General features: G+C 45.9%; 2 protein-coding genes across 2 annotated transcripts in view; both read left to right on the top strand.

The window, feature by feature from the left end:
• Positions 1-19,912, top strand: part of LOC126456901 (uncharacterized) — a 111,037-nt gene that overhangs the window by 21,748 nt on the left and 69,377 nt on the right. The window contains exon 3 of the mRNA XM_050092776.1: positions 9,968-10,083. Within this exon, the coding sequence (XP_049948733.1) occupies positions 9,968-10,083 (116 nt within the window). The remainder of the gene's footprint in view (positions 1-9,967; positions 10,084-19,912) is intronic.
• Positions 9,833-19,912, top strand: part of LOC126419637 (class E basic helix-loop-helix protein 22-like) — a 1,550,160-nt gene continuing 1,540,080 nt past the window's right edge. Inside the window, exon 1 of the mRNA XM_050086829.1 lies at positions 9,833-10,083. The gene's annotated coding sequence lies outside the window, so the exon portion shown is untranslated. The remainder of the gene's footprint in view (positions 10,084-19,912) is intronic.

The raw sequence follows: 19,912 nt of genomic DNA, 5'->3' as shown, positions 1-19,912 counted from the left end.
TATTCTAAGTGGCCAAAACAGGTGATTCTGAATTCCCCAAATACAATGTAGGAAACAGGAAATTCCTTCTTCATGTCACGTTAATCTAACAAATACATGTCTGGAAGAAGAAGCTTTTCTTTCATACGAAGCTTTCTCCGCACTATGTTGCATTCCATCGGAATGCGCTTTTTAATATCTACTGAGCCATATTTTTTTCCTATTACAGTCAATGTTTGACCTAAATTTAGAAAGTCTATACACTGATAAATGGCCTCAAGTATTTATATTGCATTTGCACACACTTGTCAACCACTAACCTCCCCACCGCTTCGTTCAAAATGTTTATGGCATGAGGAAACTGCTGGTCAAATTTACAAAGGCGCCGTAAGATACTAGAGATTTCCGAATGAATGTTCAGTAGTTTTAAATGCAATTTGCATTGGGAGACGCCTACTGATGTAGGCTGCCTCATAAACGCCCAAAACTTTTCCCCTGCTGTGACTTGTGCTCTGTATCGTATATTCCCTAACTGTTTGTTAATTTCTCCTCAATCTCTTTTGAGTTTGGGTGCTTTCAGTTTGCTGTTCCCGGCGTTATGATAAATGAGCTGCAGAGAAACTATCCAGGCAAACATGTACCTGGCTGGTCACGGTGGACTGACAGCGCAACCCGTGGTCAGGTGCAGCGGTATGAACGGGTCCCGTGAGGCTTGCCAGGCATGCAGAAGCTCTAGCTGGCCTGCTTCAGTTGACACGTACTCAAGTGTCTCACTGCGTCAGGTTGAACTGCTTCAATGGTTGCGGCGGAGATGGGAGCAGGCAGGCTGGAAGGAGGATTTGTACATCTCTGCTTCAGAGGCACGTCATCCAGCCGCTACGTGCTGAGAGGTTGTAACCTCCCAACAACTAAATTATATAATAACCTCCCAACAGTAAAAAATATAATTATATAATTCACATTCAGAGTAACTAACCAACAGTAAAAATATGTATAGCATTGACATTTAGTGTAACCTAGCAACACTTTTTTATTCCGTAACCTACCAATAATAACGTGACTAATTTCTCAATAACATTGTGGCTCACTTGTAACCTTTCAATAATTGGCTGTGAATTTAAACTGGTAAATTTTGGACGTCAGCAGTGCTGCGTCTGGCCGTGAAAGATCATTCTGAATAAATTGAAAATTCTTACCTCAATGAAGTCGCCGGATAACGCATATATATATCTGCTCCTGTAATAAATTTTTCTGGCACAGCCCATTGCAAAGCTGGCAGACAGATTTGTCATGTATAAAAAGAAACAACTGATTATTCTTTACAGTAATCAGGATGACCATGGACTGGAGAAATTAGTAAATTCTTTAAATTGAGACGAATGATTGTCAAAAGTTAATTTTCATAGGAAAGATTATTATTAAGAGATTTTTTTAAACATTTACATGGGACTTGATATAACACTACTACATATGCGCGAGGCTGCTTTTACCTTACATTATATCGCTCAGGCTCCGCCAACGCTCCACCATGACCGGCCCAGCCAACTCCATACACCAGACTGCTCGCTAGCAACTACTGCTACAACTGCTACACAGTTCCTACTGCCGTCAACACTGCTCTTTGGTCTGAGATTCTCTTATACCTTACATATCGCAGGCAGCGCGTGAGCAATCCATCGAAATTACATCTGCTCGAGTGCGCTAGCAACGAATTCCTTAATCATGGACCTCTTACAAGGTTCCTCCCCTTTTCACTGTCCGATTCACCGTCAGTGGTGAAACTACGACTACAGCGAGCACGGCGGCTACAGATGTGTACACATTTCAGCTCCGACCCCGAACAGGAGGAGGTGGCGCCGGATCGGACGGCTGGGTAGCTGGCAGCAGACGCCCGCGGTCGGTGGTTTCCTGCTGGCGCCGCACATTCCTGCCGCATCCTGCCGCTGCCGGTGTCCCTGTACCCGCCCGTCACTGCAGTGCTGACTGTGTCCAGCACAGACGCCCAGGTCTCGCTGCTTGGCTGTGTGCGGCTCCACCCGTCCTCTGGAATAAGGCGCGGACCCCGGGCTGGCCTCTGGAGGAGGGGAGGTGAGTGACAAATCGTTACCCACCCCTCCTCCCAAGTGTAACTAGCCTTTCCCACTTGACGTACCATATATGCCTAGGTTTTTAAAAACAATACCAATAAAATGTATAAAATATTTTAGTATAATAATAATTACTAGCTAGGATGATTGCTGGTTCTAGTGGATGGGAACAATGGCAGGAGGGTGTCCACAATGAGGAAATCAAAGAAAAACTGGGAATGAACTCTATAGATGTAGCAGTCAGGGCGAACAGGCTTAGATGGTGGGGTCATGTTACACGCATGGGAGAAGCAAGGTTACCCAAGAGACTCATGGGTTCAGCAGTAGAGGGTAGGAGGAGTCGGGGTAGACCAAGGAGAAGGTACCTGGACTCGGTTAAGAATGATTTTGAAGTAATAGGCTTAACATCAGAAGAGGCACCGATGTTAGCACTGAGTAGGGGATCATGGAGGAATTTTATAAGGGAGACTATGCTCCAGACTGAACGCTGACGGGCATAATCAGTCTGAAATGATGATGATGATGATGATGAATAATTACTACAAGAAAGCAATTTGTACGTTCGCAGAGGGCCGCAAGTCGCTTTTCCAACTTCTGGACCCCAAAGCCACTGACAGTTATTACTGAAACACTAAATGGTACAATATCTAAGGTCAAATTCAGGGGAAAAATTTCCGAACATTTCCAAATTAAAACAAGAGTGAGGCTGTCTTAGAAAGACTAATCCAGGAGGAAACTAAAATCATAGCTAAAAACTACCGAAACAAATAAATCAGGAAGAACCAAAGTTGGGATAGACTGTTTAGCTTTCTCAAAAGACCTAGAAATTCTACACCAGCATATTCTCGCAGCACAGAAACAAAAAGAACAGGACTCCAAAGTATCGTTAGAGCTATATTTACGATGATTTTTATTAATGTTTAAAAACCCCCAAAGCGACGGAGATGACGCAGAGACAAGTAATTTCATACAAGACACTTGGGGCCGCAAATGTCGGGAAATACCGCAAAAATGGAAGATAAATGTTAAACATGTGGCATCACCACATGTAACCGAGAAAAACATGTTCTTTTTTTAGTTTCTTTCCTTTTGTACCTTCTTTTTTGCTTACAGACTTTGTTTAGCAAAGAAAACGTAGGTCACTTACTGGTAACGACGCATCTCTGAAACTTACACTCATTTACTTGTGACGCAGTACGGTAGGTTTCTGTTGTACTGCCCTTTGTAGTAAACCAGCGGAGACCTCATTGTAAACACATAACGGTCTAACGCAGTGAAAAAATATACTGCCTGGTCACACGTAGGCCCGGAGCCACGCCGACGTGAATGCGTAACGTGGGTTGGCACGATCGGGTGCGACAGACCGATAGGCCTAACCACTGCACGTGCGGCGAGGTACGTCATCTGGTCACGTCGCATGTTCAACATTTGCCGTGTACTTAAACTGGTGTAGGCACGTGTATTCAAATACAGAGACACGTAAACAAGCAGAATACGGCAACGCCTGTATAAGACAGCAAGTCTCTGGCGCAATGTTTAGATCCGTTGCTGCTGCTACAGTGACAGGTTATTAAGATTTAAATGGGTTTGAACGTGGCGTTATAGTCGCTGCACGAGCGATGGAATACAGCATCTCAGTGGTAGCGATGAAGTGGAGATTTTCCCGGACGAGCATTTCACGAGTTTACCGTGAATATCAGGAATTCAGGCTGGAAAAAGATCCTGCAAGAACGGGGCCAACGACGACAGAAGAGAATCGTTCAAAGTGACAGAAGGGCAACCCTTCCGAAAACTACTGCAGATTTCAGTGCTGGCCATCAACAAGTGAAGGAAAAAACTCTGATACATTGAAGAAATCCTATCGAATATTAGCAAAAATAACCTTCAAAAATTGCCCTGTTTTATACTCGACTAAGTGTAGAAACAGGATGGAATAAACTTATAGAAATGACGTTTATTCAACTTCAGTACCATTTACTTTGTTTGTAGATTTTCACGTCTGATCATTCCAATGGTTTTATTTCATTATTTGGATGACTTCTATGTTTGAATGTTGATTGGCATAATGAATGCGTAACGAAATGCGTTCTGAAATCTAAATTTTTTAGGATATTTGGGTAAAAATGTAAACCAAGGCCAGAATTCGAGGAGCTGAATGCGAGAAATCTTCCAAAATAATCATCCAATTAACCAGTAGAACAGACTCTAAACAACCTAGCAGTGAAGGAACACAAGCGTCGTCTCCTCACTCACGTCGAATGGACTGGGCAATTGGCAACACGACGTCTGCGTGTTTAGATGCGTTAAAAGATTGGGGACTAAATTACAGCAGTGTTCTCTAAAGGTCTGCGTCCGCCATGACTGTAAAACAGGGCCGAAGCCACCGCCACCAAGCGAGGTGGCAAAGTGATCAGCACACTGGCCTCGCAGTCGGGAGGAAGACGGTTCGAACCCGCCTCCTGTCATCTTGATTTAGATTTTCTGTGATTTCCCTGAATCGCTTCACGCAAATGTCGGGATGGTTTCTTTGAAAGGACACGGCCGACTTCCTTCCCCGTGCATCCCTATTCCGATGGGTCGTATGACCTCGCTGTTTGCTCCTCCCGCCCCTCCAAATCAACCAACCAGCCAACCAACCAACCAACCAAACCTCCGCCGCGCCTGTGTAACGCTGTATTTTATCGGTGAAAATCCTAACAACCAAACAAACACAAGTTACGTAGTGCTTGCTGAAGTCGGAGTCTTTCCCGTTGATTCGGCAATGTTAAATCTGGTGCTTAGTAGTATCACAGACATCCGATTTTAGAAAAGTGTAAGAATTCTGTGATGATTTAGTAGTTTGTGACCCAGAGTCCAGTTGATAACGTCGCTGGTGATGTAGCTTTTGAGGAGAAATAGAACTAGAGGTACAGGGATGAGTAGACGAATGGAACTCCAAGCTTGAAGAGTACGAGCTGGCAGTAAGCAAGAACAAATCTGTAAGAATGATTACGAGCAGGACATCTGCACGGGGTAAGCTGATGCTATATGGAGAGTCTGGAGGTCTGGGAAGTACGATATCAAGGAATGAAACTGCCAAACTAGAAGTACAGACCAGAGTAACAAATTTTTTCATCAAGTGTAGAACTAAGTGTGGCACTAGGGACTTGCTGTGAGAGCCAAACAGACCATGGTTGAAACGTACCTCCTGCCCTTATGACTTACAGCTTGGAGTGCTGAGTAATTAACAAGGCAGAGAAATGGTTCAAATGGCTCTGAGCACTATGGGACTTAACATCGGAGGTCATAAGTCCCCTAGAACGTAGAACTACTTAAACCTAACTAACCTAAGGACATCACACACATCCATGCCCGAGGCAGGGTTCGAACCTGCGAACGTAGCAGCAGCACGGTTCCTGACTGAAGCGCCTAGAACCGCTCGGCCACAACGTCCGCCTAACAAGGCGGATCTGAGTAAGCTTCAAGCATGCGAAATGAAGTTTCTGCAATCAGCGTTAAAGAAGACTTAAAGAGATAAAATTAGGAATGAAGACAACAGATGTAAGACTCAAGTGGACCTGTCAGTGACTGAGTGACTTAGTACTGCACGGATCAAGTACGCTTACCCGACAAAAAACTAGTTACCCGTGGAGGAATCATTACAAGTATCATTCATGCCGTTTAATAATGTGCCTGGACTTGCTAGCCGCCTGGATTCGGGTAAGAAACGAGTTCATAAGGTTGTGCAGGTACGCGTATGCAGGTTTCATCGTGGCATCTTACCTGCTGTTCCAAGGGATTTTGGAGGCAAATCAGGTTGTAATATGGTGGACCAGTGTTCAGAAAACCAGTCACGCATTCCTCCAGCCCGATGAACTCTGTTCAGAATGTTTAAATAAACATCTGGTCCATATTAATGGTCACCTTAGTGAAAGAGCACAATTCATGATCAAAAAAACAGCCCCAAAACATGACAGACCGACATCAGGCTTGAAGCTAACCTTGCAAACTTTCAGGATGAAATGCTTCATTTGACGTTGTGCACTGGAAAGGCGCAGCTTCATTTGCGTGTGTGAGCAATGGCTTCTTGAGATGTATTCGATTCCAAGTGTTCATTCCGTGCAGTTTCAGTCGCAACGTTCTCTCGCTGACAGGTGGGGATGGACCTTCATTTACTGCCTGCAGCAGTTTCTGTCGCATCTGGAAGCGATTGTGATTCACAAGCCGTGAAACGCGTCTTCGCTCCGTCTTAGTAAGGATCTTTTTCCTGTTAAAATTCTGAGGTGGCCACGGTGTGTTACACCACTGCCTGTGTAGATGCGGTGAACAGTCTGCGCGAAACGCCAACAAATCCAGCAATTTCACACACCGTATGGCAATGAGCACGGCCAAACACGACTGCCCTTTTTGCCACTCTGTTACGTCCTTATATTTACCCACGTTTTACGTGCAGTGCCCGCTTGAAACGTAAATGTTTCACTGCTATCGTAGCGCCAATGCGTACTCGGTTGAGCACGGTACTCGATCGCTGCGCCATCTGTAAAGGCTTAACGATTCACCCCTGCGTGCGCACTGGAATGATGATTTTTTTTTCGGTTACGCTAGTTGGGATATTGGAAGAGGATGAAGGATACGCAGATACGCACCAGCCAGAACAATATTTGGATAAAAGCGTGCAGGGGGAACGTCCAGTAGGGCGACCTAGAAAAAGAAGACAGGATCAGATTAAGGCAGATCAGATGAGTAGAGAAAAAACTGCGAAACATTATCGAGCGTAGAAGTGCACTGAGGTGACAAAAGACACGAACTAACGACACGCACGTATACAGACGGGCGGTAGTATCGCCTACCCAAGGTATAAAAGGGCAGTGCGTTGGCGGAGCTGTCATTTATACTCAGGTGATACACGTGAAACGGTTTCCGACATAATTATGGTCGCACGATGGGAATTAACAGACGTTCATCGCGGATTGGTAGTTGGAAATAGATGCATGGGACATACCATTTCGGAAATAGTTGGGGAATTCAACATTCCGAGATCCAAAGTGTTAAGAGCGTGTCGAGAATACCAAATTTCAGGCAGTACCCTCACCACGTACGTAACGACTGAGAACAGCAGCATTTGCGTGGGGTTGTCAGCGCTAACAGACAGGCAGTACTGCGTGAAGTAGCAGCACAAATCTGCGCACTACGAACGTATCCGTTAGTACAGTGCGGCGGAATTAGGCGTTAACGGGGTATGGCAGCAGACGACCGACTCGAGTGACATTGCAAATAGCACGACTTCGCCGCCACGCCTCTTCTGGGCTCGTAACCATGTCGGTCGGACCCTAGACAACTGGAAAACCCTGGCCTGATGACATGATTCCCGATTTTAGTTGGTTATAGCTGAACGTAGAGTTCGAGCGTGACGGAGACCCCACGAAGCCATGGACCCAAGATGTCAAATGGCTCTGAGCACTATGGGACTCAACTGCTAAGGTCATTAGTCCCCTAGAACTTAGAACTACTTAAACCTAACTAACCTAAGCACATCACACACATCCATGCCCGAGGCAGGATTCGAACCTGCGACCGTAGCGGTCTTGCGACCCAAGATGTCAGTGAGGCATTGTGCAAACTGTTGGTGCGTCCATAATTGTGTGGGCTTTGTTTAGGTATGGAATGGACTGAGTCATCTAGTCCAACTGAACCTATGATTGAGTGGAAATGGTTACGTTCCGCTACTTCGACACCATTCATGGACTTCATGTTTCTAAACAACGATGGGACTCTTGTGGATGGCAATGCGCCATATCATCGGGCTACAATTGTTCGCGGATGGTTTTAAGAATATACTGGACAGTTAGAGGTAATAATTTGGTCATCCAAATCGCCCGTCATTGATCCCATCGAACATTCAAGGGGCGCAATCGAGAGGTCAATTAGTGTACAAAACCCTGCACCGACAAAACTTTCGCAACTATGGACGGCTACAGAGACACGACGGCTCGATATTTCTGCAGAGGACTTCCAACGACTTGTTGAGTCCAAGGTACGTCGAGTTGCTGCACTGGGCCTGCAGGAGGAGGTCCGACACGATAGCAGGAGGTGCCCCGTGACTGCTGTCACCTCAGTGCGAACGCCTCACTGGTCGCTACCGCCTCGTGCACAGGCAGTGGCGCGCGATGGGGGCGCGACTCGAAAGCTGCGTCATGTGTACTGACCTAACGACTCACCTGTGCGTGCACACGAGAGTGAGTAATCTTTTATCCGGTAGATTAGTTTGGATGATGAAGGATGCGGGCCTGCCAAAACAATACTTCGATAAAAGTGTGCAGGGTGAAAGACCAACAGCTGGATGGAGCAGATTATCAAAGATCTGAAGACTAGAGGAGAATGGGAAACAATATCAAGACGAGAAGTACCCACATCACAAGGGAAAAAAATCGCATCAACCTTATATTTCGAAATTAATGGGACAGAAAACAATAAATGCGTGTGCGATTTGCAGATACAGGGTGCTCCATTGATCGTGACCGGGCCAAATATCTCACGAAATAAACGTCAAACGAAAAAACTACAAAGAACGAAACTTGTCTAGCTTGAAGGGGGAAACCAGATGGCGCTATGGTTGGCCCGCTAGATGGCGCTGCCATAGGTTAAAAAAAATGGCTCTGAGCAATATGGAACTTAACTCCTGAGGTCTTCAGTCCTCTAGAACTTAGAACTACATAAACCTAACTAACCTAAGGATATCACACACATCCATGCCCGAGGCAGGATTCGAACCTGCGACCGTAGCGGTCGCGCGGTTCCAGACTGTAGCGCCTAGAACCGCTCGGCCACCACGGCCGGCGTTGCCATAGGTCAAACGGATATCAACTGCGTTTTTTTAAATAGGAACCCCTATTTTTTATTACATATTCGTGTAGTACGTAAAGAAATAAGAATGGTTTAGTTGGGCCACTTTTTTCGCTTTGTGATAGATGGCGCTGTAATAGCCACAAACATATGGCTCTTCTCGATGTCAGAACCCTTCAGAAATCTAAACTGTGTTCTTGATAATATGTTATTGGTGGTCAGATGGTTGAGAAGCTGCCTGTACATTACTTTTTCTAAAATTTTTGAGAATGCTGGCAAAAGTGAAATCGGTCTGTAGTTTGATGGTATCTCTTTATCCCCTTTCTTGAATAGAGGCTTAACATCAGTATATGTTAGCCAGTCAGGAAATGTCCCAGTTATAATTGACTGGTTACACAAGTAACTTAGAATTGTACTAAACTCACAAGAACATGCCTTAGTTAACTTTGTTGATATTTCATCGTAACCACTAGAATGCTTAGTTAGGTTGAAGTAGTTCTGAGTCTAGGGGAGTGATGACCTCAGCTGTTAAGTCCCATAGTGCTGAGAGCCATGTGAACCATTTAGGGATGACCTTCCGATCAGTACAGGGTTTTGACGGGAACAGACCTACCCGACATATCGGAGTGATGCTAAAGTTTTTTGATGTTTGTATATCGAGATAGAGCAAAATTGAGGCAAACTGGTCATTAAGACCCTACCTGGCTCGCTGGAGGGATACGAAGATGACGTTGATAACTGCGGAGTTGCGGGCGCCGCTCAGTTGTTTCGGAACCGTGCCGCGACTGCACAGCTGGGCCGGCGCGCGCTGAGCGGCGGCGGGTTCGGCGCTCCGGCGGTCGCGTGGCGGGCGCGCTTGCCGGCCGGCTCTGCAGATGGCGGCAGCGTCGCGCCGGCCGCGGCCGCGGCGGACCACAGCGAGCGGTCAGTGCGGCCGCGTCAGCCGCGCAAGCCGCAGCGCAGCGTAGCAGCGCACCAGCCGTCCGTCCGGCAGCGAAGTGAGTGCCGCGAACCGCGAGTGTCGGTGAGTGGGGCCGTGTGCGTGCGTGTGAGTGAGAGTGCGACTGTGCCTCGACCAGAGCCGCGCCCCCGACCAGCCGAGTCCGCCGTGCAGCGCCTCGCGGACATCCTGAGGCCGTCGGCCGGCTCCTACCGCGTCTGCACGACGGCGTCGGAAACTCCGCCTCCCCGCAAGGTAGGTGCAGGGCGCGGGCACGCGAGCCGTTGTGGCGGCCGGCGTGAACCGTAGCGGGAGCCTGAAACCTGGCGGGTACTGTACGTCACTCCGTTCAACAGGCGCAAAAACAGAAGGAAGAGGAACTGTTAAAACAGGCACGAAACGTGATCCAGCCGAGGTTTAGAGGACACACAAACACGAGGGCTTAAAAGTGTACGGGTATTAGCGTATTCCAAATAAATATTTTCAGTGTGGTACCAAAGACAAACCTACAGCTTTATGACGGCTGTGGCGCGATTTACTGAACCGGTCCAAGTCAGCTAAAGGAGGCGCGGTAATACCTCGATAGTCCCTTGCGTTCTCAGTACACTCGACACACACGCACACACACACAAACACGCAGCATCGTGTTACTTGAAGACATGAAAGAGAAGCCAACAGTACTGTCACTAACGATCGTTTGATTCACTCCTCCGTTCACTCGGAGAGCAATTCGTAATGGCATTGGTTGCAATTGGTTCAAATGGCTCTGAGCACTATGGGACTCAACATCTGTGGTCATCAGTCCCCTAGAACTTAGAACTACTTACACCTAACTAACCTAAGGACATCACACACATCCATGCCCGAGGCAGGATTCGAATCTGCGACCGTAGCGGTCACCCGGTTCCAAACTGACCCGCTTAGAACCGCACGGCCACACCGGCGGGCTTGGTTGCAATTGCTGTATAGTTGTGTTTCCGGCCAGTTTGAATATTTTGGTTTGTTATCACTTGTTATCATTTGTTATCATTCCGCACGCTAGTTGCTATTATTTTTTCTTCCAGAAGTAGTCTGCTCAACAAGACGGTCGGCGTCACGTAGTTTATTGGTGAACAAACTAGAAGACGAACCACTGGACGAAAAAAGGAAGATACCATTCGAGAGAAAAGTTGCGAAGAAGTGTGTGGAGGAGAATGAACAACTGACGAATCTGTGCACGTACGACGCCGCTTGAATTCTCGTTAAACTTGGACAGATTCCCCCCCCCCCCCCCCTAATGGCTCTGAGCACTATGGGACTTAACATCTGAGGTCATCAGTCCCCAACTACTTAAACCTAACTAACCAAAGGACATCACACACACCCATGCCCGAGGCAAGATTTGAACCTGCGACCGCAGCGGTCGCGCGGTTCCAGACTGAAGCGCCTAGAACCGCTCGGCCACTGCGGCCGCTCCCCCCCCCCCCCCCTCTCCCCCATTGCATGTTATTTGAAGACATGACAGGAACCAACAGTACTTTCACTAACGTAGCATTTGGTTCGTTGCTATCTTCAGTTGGACAGCAATTCGTAATGCCACTAGTAGCACCTTCTGTGTTTTTGCGTTTCACCCCAATCTGAGTACACTGGCTTGGTTATCATTCCGCATATTAGCTATTTTTTGTCTCAAAAGTGGTCTATCCAACGGAATGATAGGCGTGAAGAAGCTGATTGGTGCACGAAATGGTGAACAGTTATTGGACGAAAAAAGAAGATGCTACTCAAGAGAAAACTCACGAGGAGTATGTGGAGGAGAAAGGACAACTGACGCACATAGGTTCCAGTGCAAGTGTGCACGTTCTAGTAAAGAAAAGTACCATGAGAGCGAAATATGCAATCGCCTGTCAAATGGAGTCATTACTATAGCTAGAGAGTTTATTCCTGTTCACGATGCTAGGCAAAGCATGGATTGTGATTTTATGAAGTCAAAACGAGAGGGGGGATCGCAGAGGTGGCGAAATGTTTCTGACATAGGGCGTTGTGTGTCTGTTAAGCCCGACCTGATGACGACTCTACAATAATGTAAAATTTGCGAATGGATTAGTTGCCGAAATGTTGAAATGCGTTCAGCTGCAAGAAGAGGTGTGGATGAAGTCTTCAGTATGTACGGTAGCAAAACATAGCCACAGAACCTGTCCAGAAATCTCAAAAAAATTTAAGTAGTATGTTGTTATTAGCCTGAAAGTCGGTGTCCAGATATCTGTGAACGTGTCAGGAACCAAACAGACGTTGACATGTTGTTTGTCGTCTTCAGCTGTTACTTCACAAAGGAATATAAAGGAATGCAACTATCGTTCAGTGTTAGTTCCACTGTTCTGGTGAATGATACAGTAATTAGCACTAGTGGCTTGGTTTGGAAACACTTACAGTACCCTTCTAAATTATGGGAATTCAGGTCGTGTTTTTGCATGATCGTTCTTCTTGATGCCCAAACATTTTCAGCTGCTTTGTGCCATCATCAATAGTTACTGGTCCTCAGTATTGATATTTACGAACTGTTATGTTCTGTACGACTTCCCCCACATTATTATGTAAGTTTATGAAGATGAGAAGAATAAACGCTCCTGTAGTTTTTGAATATAGTGTTAGTGGTGTGCTGCTTGATACAGTTACGCCTATTAAATATCAAGGCGTAATGATGCAAAACCATGTGAAACGGTACGAGTGCATACGGCCGGTTGCAGCAAAGTCGAATGATCCTCATCGGTTTATTGGGAGAATTTTAGGAATGTGTACCTCATCTATAAAGGAGACCGTATATACAACATTTGTGCGACTCATTCGCGAATACTGTTCGAGTGTATTGTAAGGTCTCCACCAGGTCGTATGAAAGGAAGACATCGAAGTAAGGCGATCTGCTAGATTTGTTCTGGTAGATTCGATCAACACGCGAGCATTAGGAAATGCTCCGTAAACTCAAACGAGAATTCCTGGAGTGAAGGAAACGTTCTTTTGCCGAAGCATTGTTGAGAAAGTTTAGAGAACCGGTATTTGCAACTGACTGCAGCTCGATTCTGCTGCCACTAACGTACATCTCGCTTAAAGACCGCCGAGACAAGATGAGGGAAATAAGGGCTCGTACGGAGGCATATAGACAGTCGTTTTTCCTCGTTCCATTTGCGAGGGGGGACAGGAAAGGAAATGACTAGTAGTGGTACACGGTGCCCTCCGCCACGCACCATACGGTGGCTTGTGGAGGATGTACGAGGTGTGGCTAGAAAAAAACCGGACTAGTACTGGTGAAACAATAAAACGAATGCAATAAGGCTGAAAGTCGCGTGGCCTGTCACGTGACTCTCGCTCCGCCTACTGCTCGAGTTTCATCTGCCTCCTGCACTCAGTCTGCCCGTGGCGTCTGTTTTAAGTAGTTGACGTTTTGTCTGTGTGTCGGAAAATGTTGAGTGTACAGAAAGAACAGCGTGTTAACATCAAATTTTGTTTCAAACTAGGAAAATCTGCAAGTGAAACGTTTGTAATGTTACAACAAGTGTACGGCGATGATTGTTTATCGCGAACACAAGTGTTTGAGTGGTTTAAACGATTTAAAGATGGCCGCGAAGACACCAGTGATGACACTCGCACTTGCAGACCATTGTCAGCAAAAACTGATGCAAACATTGAAAAAATCGGTAAACTTGTTCGACAAGATCGCCGTTAACTCCTGTTAACTCAGACACTGCTCTGATTGTTAAACGGCGATCTTGTCGAACAAGTTTACCGATTTTTTCAATGTTTGAATCAGTTTTTGCTGACAATGGTCTGCCAGTGCGAGTGTCATCACTGGTGTCTTCGAGGCCATCTTTAAATCGTTTAAACCACTCAAACACTTGTGTTCGCGATAAACAATCATCGCCGTACACTTGTTGTAACATTACAAACGTTTCACTTGCAGATTTTCCTAGTTCGAAACAAAATTTGATGTTAACACGCTGTTCTTTCTGTACACTCAACATTTTCCGACGCACAGACAAAACGTCAACTACTTAAAACAGACGCCACGGGCAGACTGAGTGCAGGAGGCAGATGAAACTCGAGCAGTAGGCGGAGCGAGAGTCACGTGACAGGCCACGCGACTTTCAGCCTTATTGCATTCGTTTTATTGTTTCACCAGTACTAGTCCGGTTTTTTTCTAGCCACACCTCGTATGTAGCTGTTGATAGCTCAGCGAAAATCGAACTTCAGTATATTTTACACATTCTTGGCTTGTCTTAGCTACTTCAACCTATATATTGCAAACAGTAACGGCGCTTGGGTTAATTCCGAACTACTTGTATGTCTGTCGATTTTGTTCTGTTAAGAACGACGTGTACAGTTGTATCGACTTGAGCTAGGACGTCCAAAACCCAGTCACAAATCTAGTGTGCTTTCTGCGGCGCTCTGATGTCATGGTCGAACACGGCCCGCTCTTTCGAAAGATCTCTCTGTTCGTGGAATCAGTGTTGATTTTTCGTTCTCCAAAAAGATCAAACTGCGTGTTCCATAGTTCTTCAAAAAACTGGCGTCTTGTAGTAGAGGCCTATATTTATGTTCATTTGTCCGAATATGAATCCCTTTCTTGAAAATTTTAATGACCTATAACTTTTTTCTCCAATCGTTTGGGACGCTTCGTTCACCATTTCTCCACCGATCTACGATAAACTAGTTGTAGGCGGGATAACTGCTTACGCATAACGTGTGTAGAGCTTTCGGGTATCTTACCAGATTTAGATGCATTTCTAAGGTTTTTAGTCGATTTTCTATCCGTGAACACTTATCTCCATATCGGCGATAGTGAGTTTACGAACTTCCATGGTGAAACAGTTCCGGAAGATCAAAGTCAGTATTTCGGGGTTCTTTCTGTTATCTCCCTTTTGGTGTCATTATGGTCACTGAGCGACTGAACAGGTGATTTCGATTCACTTACTGATTTTCTATAAGACCAAAACTTGTTAGTGTGTTGGACCATAGAAATTGGTTAAATTTTGTTTTCGAATTCATTGAACGCTTGTCACGTTGTTCTCCTTATACTCGTTTTAGCGTCATTCAGGTATTGTTTGTCCATTGGACTTTGGCTTCAGTTAAATTTGTGAAGCTCCCTGCGCTTTGGTAGCAACTTTCTATCACGGCTACTCAAATCTTCCCTATCTCCACAATCTTGCTCCGCATATTCACGAGCAAAGCGTATTGTATACATTTGAACTTTAATCATTGATGTCCTACATGTTCTTCCCCATAGATGAATGTCTGACGTTAATTTGTCAGATAATCGACAATCTGCTTACCGGTACATTTGCCAAGCAAACAATATTTCCCTTGCTTTCTTAACATTCCTGTCAATTACTCCGATGAGCTGCAGACATTGATATTTAACAGTTCAACAGAACCGAGAGAGATGGCGCAATGGTTAGCACACTGGACTCGCATTCGCGTGGAAGATGGTTCAATCCCGCGTCCGACCATCCTGATTTAGGTTTTCTGTGATTTCCGTAAATTGCTTCAGGCAAATGCCGGGATGGTTCCTTTGAAAGGGCACGGCTAACTTCCCTCCCCATCCTTCCGTAGCCCGATGAGATTGATGACCTCGCAGTTTGGTCTCCTCTCCCAAATCAACTGTCCTCACATACATCCACACACTTAGTTCAACAGCGTTATGTTAACTGATTCCCTCCTTAGTAAGGGAGATCTACGACGTCGCCATCAGGAGTCGCTTCTCTATCTGCTCGAAATAATGTTCAGAAAAGACGTTCAGAATGATTCGACACGAATTTCTATCTCTGTCATTAGTTCTACTCGCATAAAGCGTTTTGAAGTGACGGCAATCATTGTTATAAATTAGTTAGAACTGGGCGTTCTTGAATGGTAGTTAATGGGTTTTCGCTGACGTGAAATAACGACACTTATCAATTTTTTGTGTGGTTGCACTTTGCACGTAAATACTTACTACCTGTAAATTACCTTGCTCGTCATACTGATGCATTGCACTTTAGCCAGTTTGTCGACATGGAACCTGTGTAACCGGAAACTGGAATGAGATATCTTAGTGCATGACCGAAGTGCGAAACTAACTGTAGGAAGAATTCTGAAGGGAGAAAACTAAAACTAGAGAAGCTTTTGTGATAAAAGCCGCATAGATTATTAACGTAAACTAAATGGTGAAGAAAAACACAAGACAGGATGTGTGACTTAATTTTATACCTTGTGGTGCGTGTTGGTGCCTTCACTGATTTACATTCGTGAAATAAGGAAGAAGAAACTCCACTTCCAGTCGCAAGTAGATGTTTTAATTAATAAGAGTGACACATTTACAGCCCATCCATCTCCAAGGTCTTAATATCATCATGTAGTCATTATTTGTACATAGTTCACAATACAGTTCGACAATGAAAATAATTATGACTACAATAAATATTTGATGAAAAACTACTTTTTGGTTCTAGGTTAAATTGCTTAGGCTCCAAGAGCGGACGGTTTACATTGTAAAACACTGATTTTGTACGTTACACATTTGTAATATAGATTTTCCGTACCTCAAATCAATAAGTTTTCTTACAAAAAAATGCATCACGAAGGAGTTCTGCAAATTGGTCACAAACTGATTTTCATACAGGTAACGACGGAAAACGCGAAATAGTAATCTTTGGAGGGCGATGGATGACTGTGTGACGCTGCAGCACCATTTCAACGCATAGTTTGCAGGGATAGTAAACAGGGGACATGCCGATACCGGGGCATAAGCTGTTTGCAGAATTACTTTCCGTGTACTCAGCTGGACAGTAACTATGCCTTGCAGACAGGCACGTGAACTAAATATGAACATGTCAGCTCTTGAGAGAAGGCGTGTAGATAGGTTCAAAGAAATTGGTTGGAGTAATCAGCGAATCGCTCGGCATGTCTTCATCATCGATCTGGCGTGCAGCTGGCGCTTCAGTGACCGTAAGGACCATTAAGGGGGCTGGGACCACAGCTGCCCTGCTGCCAGCAACCACTCACTCACCTCTGCGTACCGACGAGCCCGTTTGCAGTGGTGTCCGCCACACTCGACCTGGAATCTTGTTGAGTGGAGTAGAAATGACTTCAGCGGCGAGTCCCGCTTCGAACTGAGCCCCAAAGATGAGCAGCGAAGGCGCCCCGGACACCGGTAGATCCCAACCTGACTGTCGCCCGAATTACTGCCCGACAGCCAGGAGTGATGCTATGGGGAACCTTTTCCTTTTCATAGCAGAACCTGTTTGGTTGTCGTCTGCAGCACCTTTACAGCACAGCGGTACGTTTTGTTGACCTTAATGGCGAGCCCTGCTGAGCTTACATTTCAGCTAGACAATGCTCAGCCACACACGGCGAGTGTTCCTAGTGCTTGTGTTCGTGCTTTCCAAAACCATCTTGGCCTGGGGAGGTCGCCGGGTCTCTCACCAACTGAGAACTTTTCCAGTCCCTCCAAGTAGCCGGCAGCTGTGGCCGAGCGGTTCTAGCCGCTTCAGTCTGGAACCGCGCGACCGCTATGGTCGCAGGTTCGAATCCTGCCTCGGGCACGGATGTGTGTGATGTCCTTAGGTTAGTTAGGTTTAAGTAGTTCTGAGTTCTAGGGGACTGATGACCTCAGAAGTTAAGTCCCATGGTGCTCAGAGCCATTTGAACCATTTATGTTTTATGGTTCATCGTTAAGTTTTATCTATTTGTTGCTACTGACGCGTTTCGCCCTTGCGGGGCATCTTCAGATTAACGTAAAAATGTATTGTGGTGAACCAACATCCGTCCTTTAATGCCAGCATGTGGCATCAATATAAAAATTACAAAGAAATATCGTCCTGTCGCGATCAGGCAAATAAAATCGTAAGGGATGTAGTTCTGAAATTCTAATGATTTGTTTTCCTCTGCATGTACGCCACATCTACCAGTTTTTTTCTCATTCGGATATCCCTTCGTGGCAAGTCGTTTTTTTAAATTTTTTGTCTTAGAGTATATTTCGTAACAAAAGTTTATTTTATTCATAATTATTCCATCGTAACTAATCTGGGTATGTGTATTAATAGCAGTGGATATTGTTACGTGCACTGACGGCGTAATAATATTGATAAAATATGTAACCATTCTTCTTCAGTTTCTGGTTCAACGCTGTTACTCTTGTGGGTAAGAATAACCGTTAATCATTTTTGGCAACTGAATTGTGTTTTCGTTTGGAAACTGGGGGAGAGGATTCCCAGAAATTAAGCTGACAAGGGGAATGGTACATGGGTAGATGAAATCGGTAAGAACATTACCGTGAAATTCCCTGTACGGCACGCAGTTTTAATGTCACGAAGTTTCTACTATTGCATAAAGTCGATAATGCGCAAGCCAGCTTACGGCATGTGGTGGTGGGTACTACAAGTACGGCTTCTAGTCCTGAATGGCAGGCGGGAGGAACGGCTGTTTGTAACCCTCCATGTCAGCTCGAATGTCTCTATGTTTACTTTCACAGTCTTCTAGAGAGATTTGTCTCGGAGGAAACAATCCGTTTGTTGACCTGTTAGGAACATACTCTCCTGGAATATCACTCTCTGTGATCCACAACACCTCTTTTATAACGCCTACAACTGCAGTTGAATGAGGATCCCAATATAGCTATAGTGCTTATTGAACGAACCTGTCTAGAAATGTACTGCTTTTCTTCTGTATTCCTCCCTCCATACAGTTCGTCAGTCTGGTGCAGCCCTTCGCCTGTGGTCTACGCCTACAGAGGATCCTGCCAATCACAAGATTTATTCACGCACAGTACTCAATTTTCGCTGTAATCCGGAAGTTCCGCGCGTTACAGCTCCACGCAGTCTGTAACAGCAGACAGGGGGCAAGGCGTAATGTTGTAACACGCCAGCCTGAAAATGACAGGAGGGTAGAGCGTGAAACCAAGGCTGGAATTCAGCGCACTTCTCTAGAAGTCCAGGGATACAGCTGAGCTTTACTTCCTCACCGCTATCAGCGATTTCTTCAATCGTCGCATCTCACGTGGCGCTTCAAAATACGCTCACGGGCACCAAACGTATGCCGACGTCCGCGTGCGCAAAACGGCACTCGGGGCAGAGGCTGCTCGACAGCGGGTCACCCAGCTCGCTCGCTGCGTGAGTGGCTTACGAGGTTGCGCGGAGGCGAGGGCCAGCCGGCTCCAACACGTACTGCACTGCACCGGTCATAGGCTGCCTCACCGTCCACATACACACTGTACAGCGCGTGGCGGAGGGCACATCGTACAATATAGGCGACTTCCTGTCCAATCTCTTCCAGTTATGGAACGAAAGAAAACGGTTTACAGATGCTCGAAACTTAGTTCAGACTTCAATGCGAAATGCTTTTATTAGTTTTCACAACGAAACTGTATCTAAGGAATCTGGCAGCAGATCCAAAAAAGACTTTAGTCGTGTGTAAAGTATAGCCGGCCGGTGTGGCCGTGCGGTTAAAGGCGCTTCAGTCTGGAACCGCGTGACCGCTACGGTCGCAGGTTCGAATCCTGCCTCGGGCATGGATGTGTGTGATGTCCTTAGGTTAGTTAGGTTTAATTAGTTCTAAGTTCTAGGCGACTGATGACCTCAGAAGTTAAGTCGCATAGTGCTCAGAGCCATTTGAACCATTTGTAAAGTATAACAGCACAGACAAGTCAATACTTTCATCGACTGACAGCGGTGGTAATATTCTATGAGGTTTCGGGATTGCAGCCGGATCGTGTTGACTTCTTGCCACAATATTTCGGCTGGCAACCGTCCAGCCATCTTCAGGTGATTGTGCGCCACTGGAGGCTGAGATTGCTTTGCGTGCGCGCGCGCGCGCGCGCGCGCGCGTGTGTGTGTGTGTGTGTGTGTGTGTGTGTGTGTGTGTGTGTGTGATAGAGAGAGACAGAGAGAGAGAGAGAGAGAGAGAGAGAGAGAGAGAGAGAGAGAGAGCCAAAGCAGTACCTTGCATTAAGGCTAGACTTCTGGGATGTCTGAGTACAGGGATTTATTCAAGCTTTACTCACAAGGCGAGGCCACGACGTTTGGAACGCGGATTTACTGCAGAGTTCGTACACTCGTAGTACTCCGTGAGGACAACAACATGT

Source organism: Schistocerca serialis, chromosome 1, assembly GCF_023864345.2.
Source record: "Schistocerca serialis cubense isolate TAMUIC-IGC-003099 chromosome 1, iqSchSeri2.2, whole genome shotgun sequence".
NCBI classification, from domain to species: Eukaryota; Metazoa; Arthropoda; class Insecta; order Orthoptera; family Acrididae; genus Schistocerca; species Schistocerca serialis.
The sequence above is the reverse complement of the archived record's forward strand: the minus strand, read 5'-3'. Positions and strand labels throughout refer to the sequence as shown.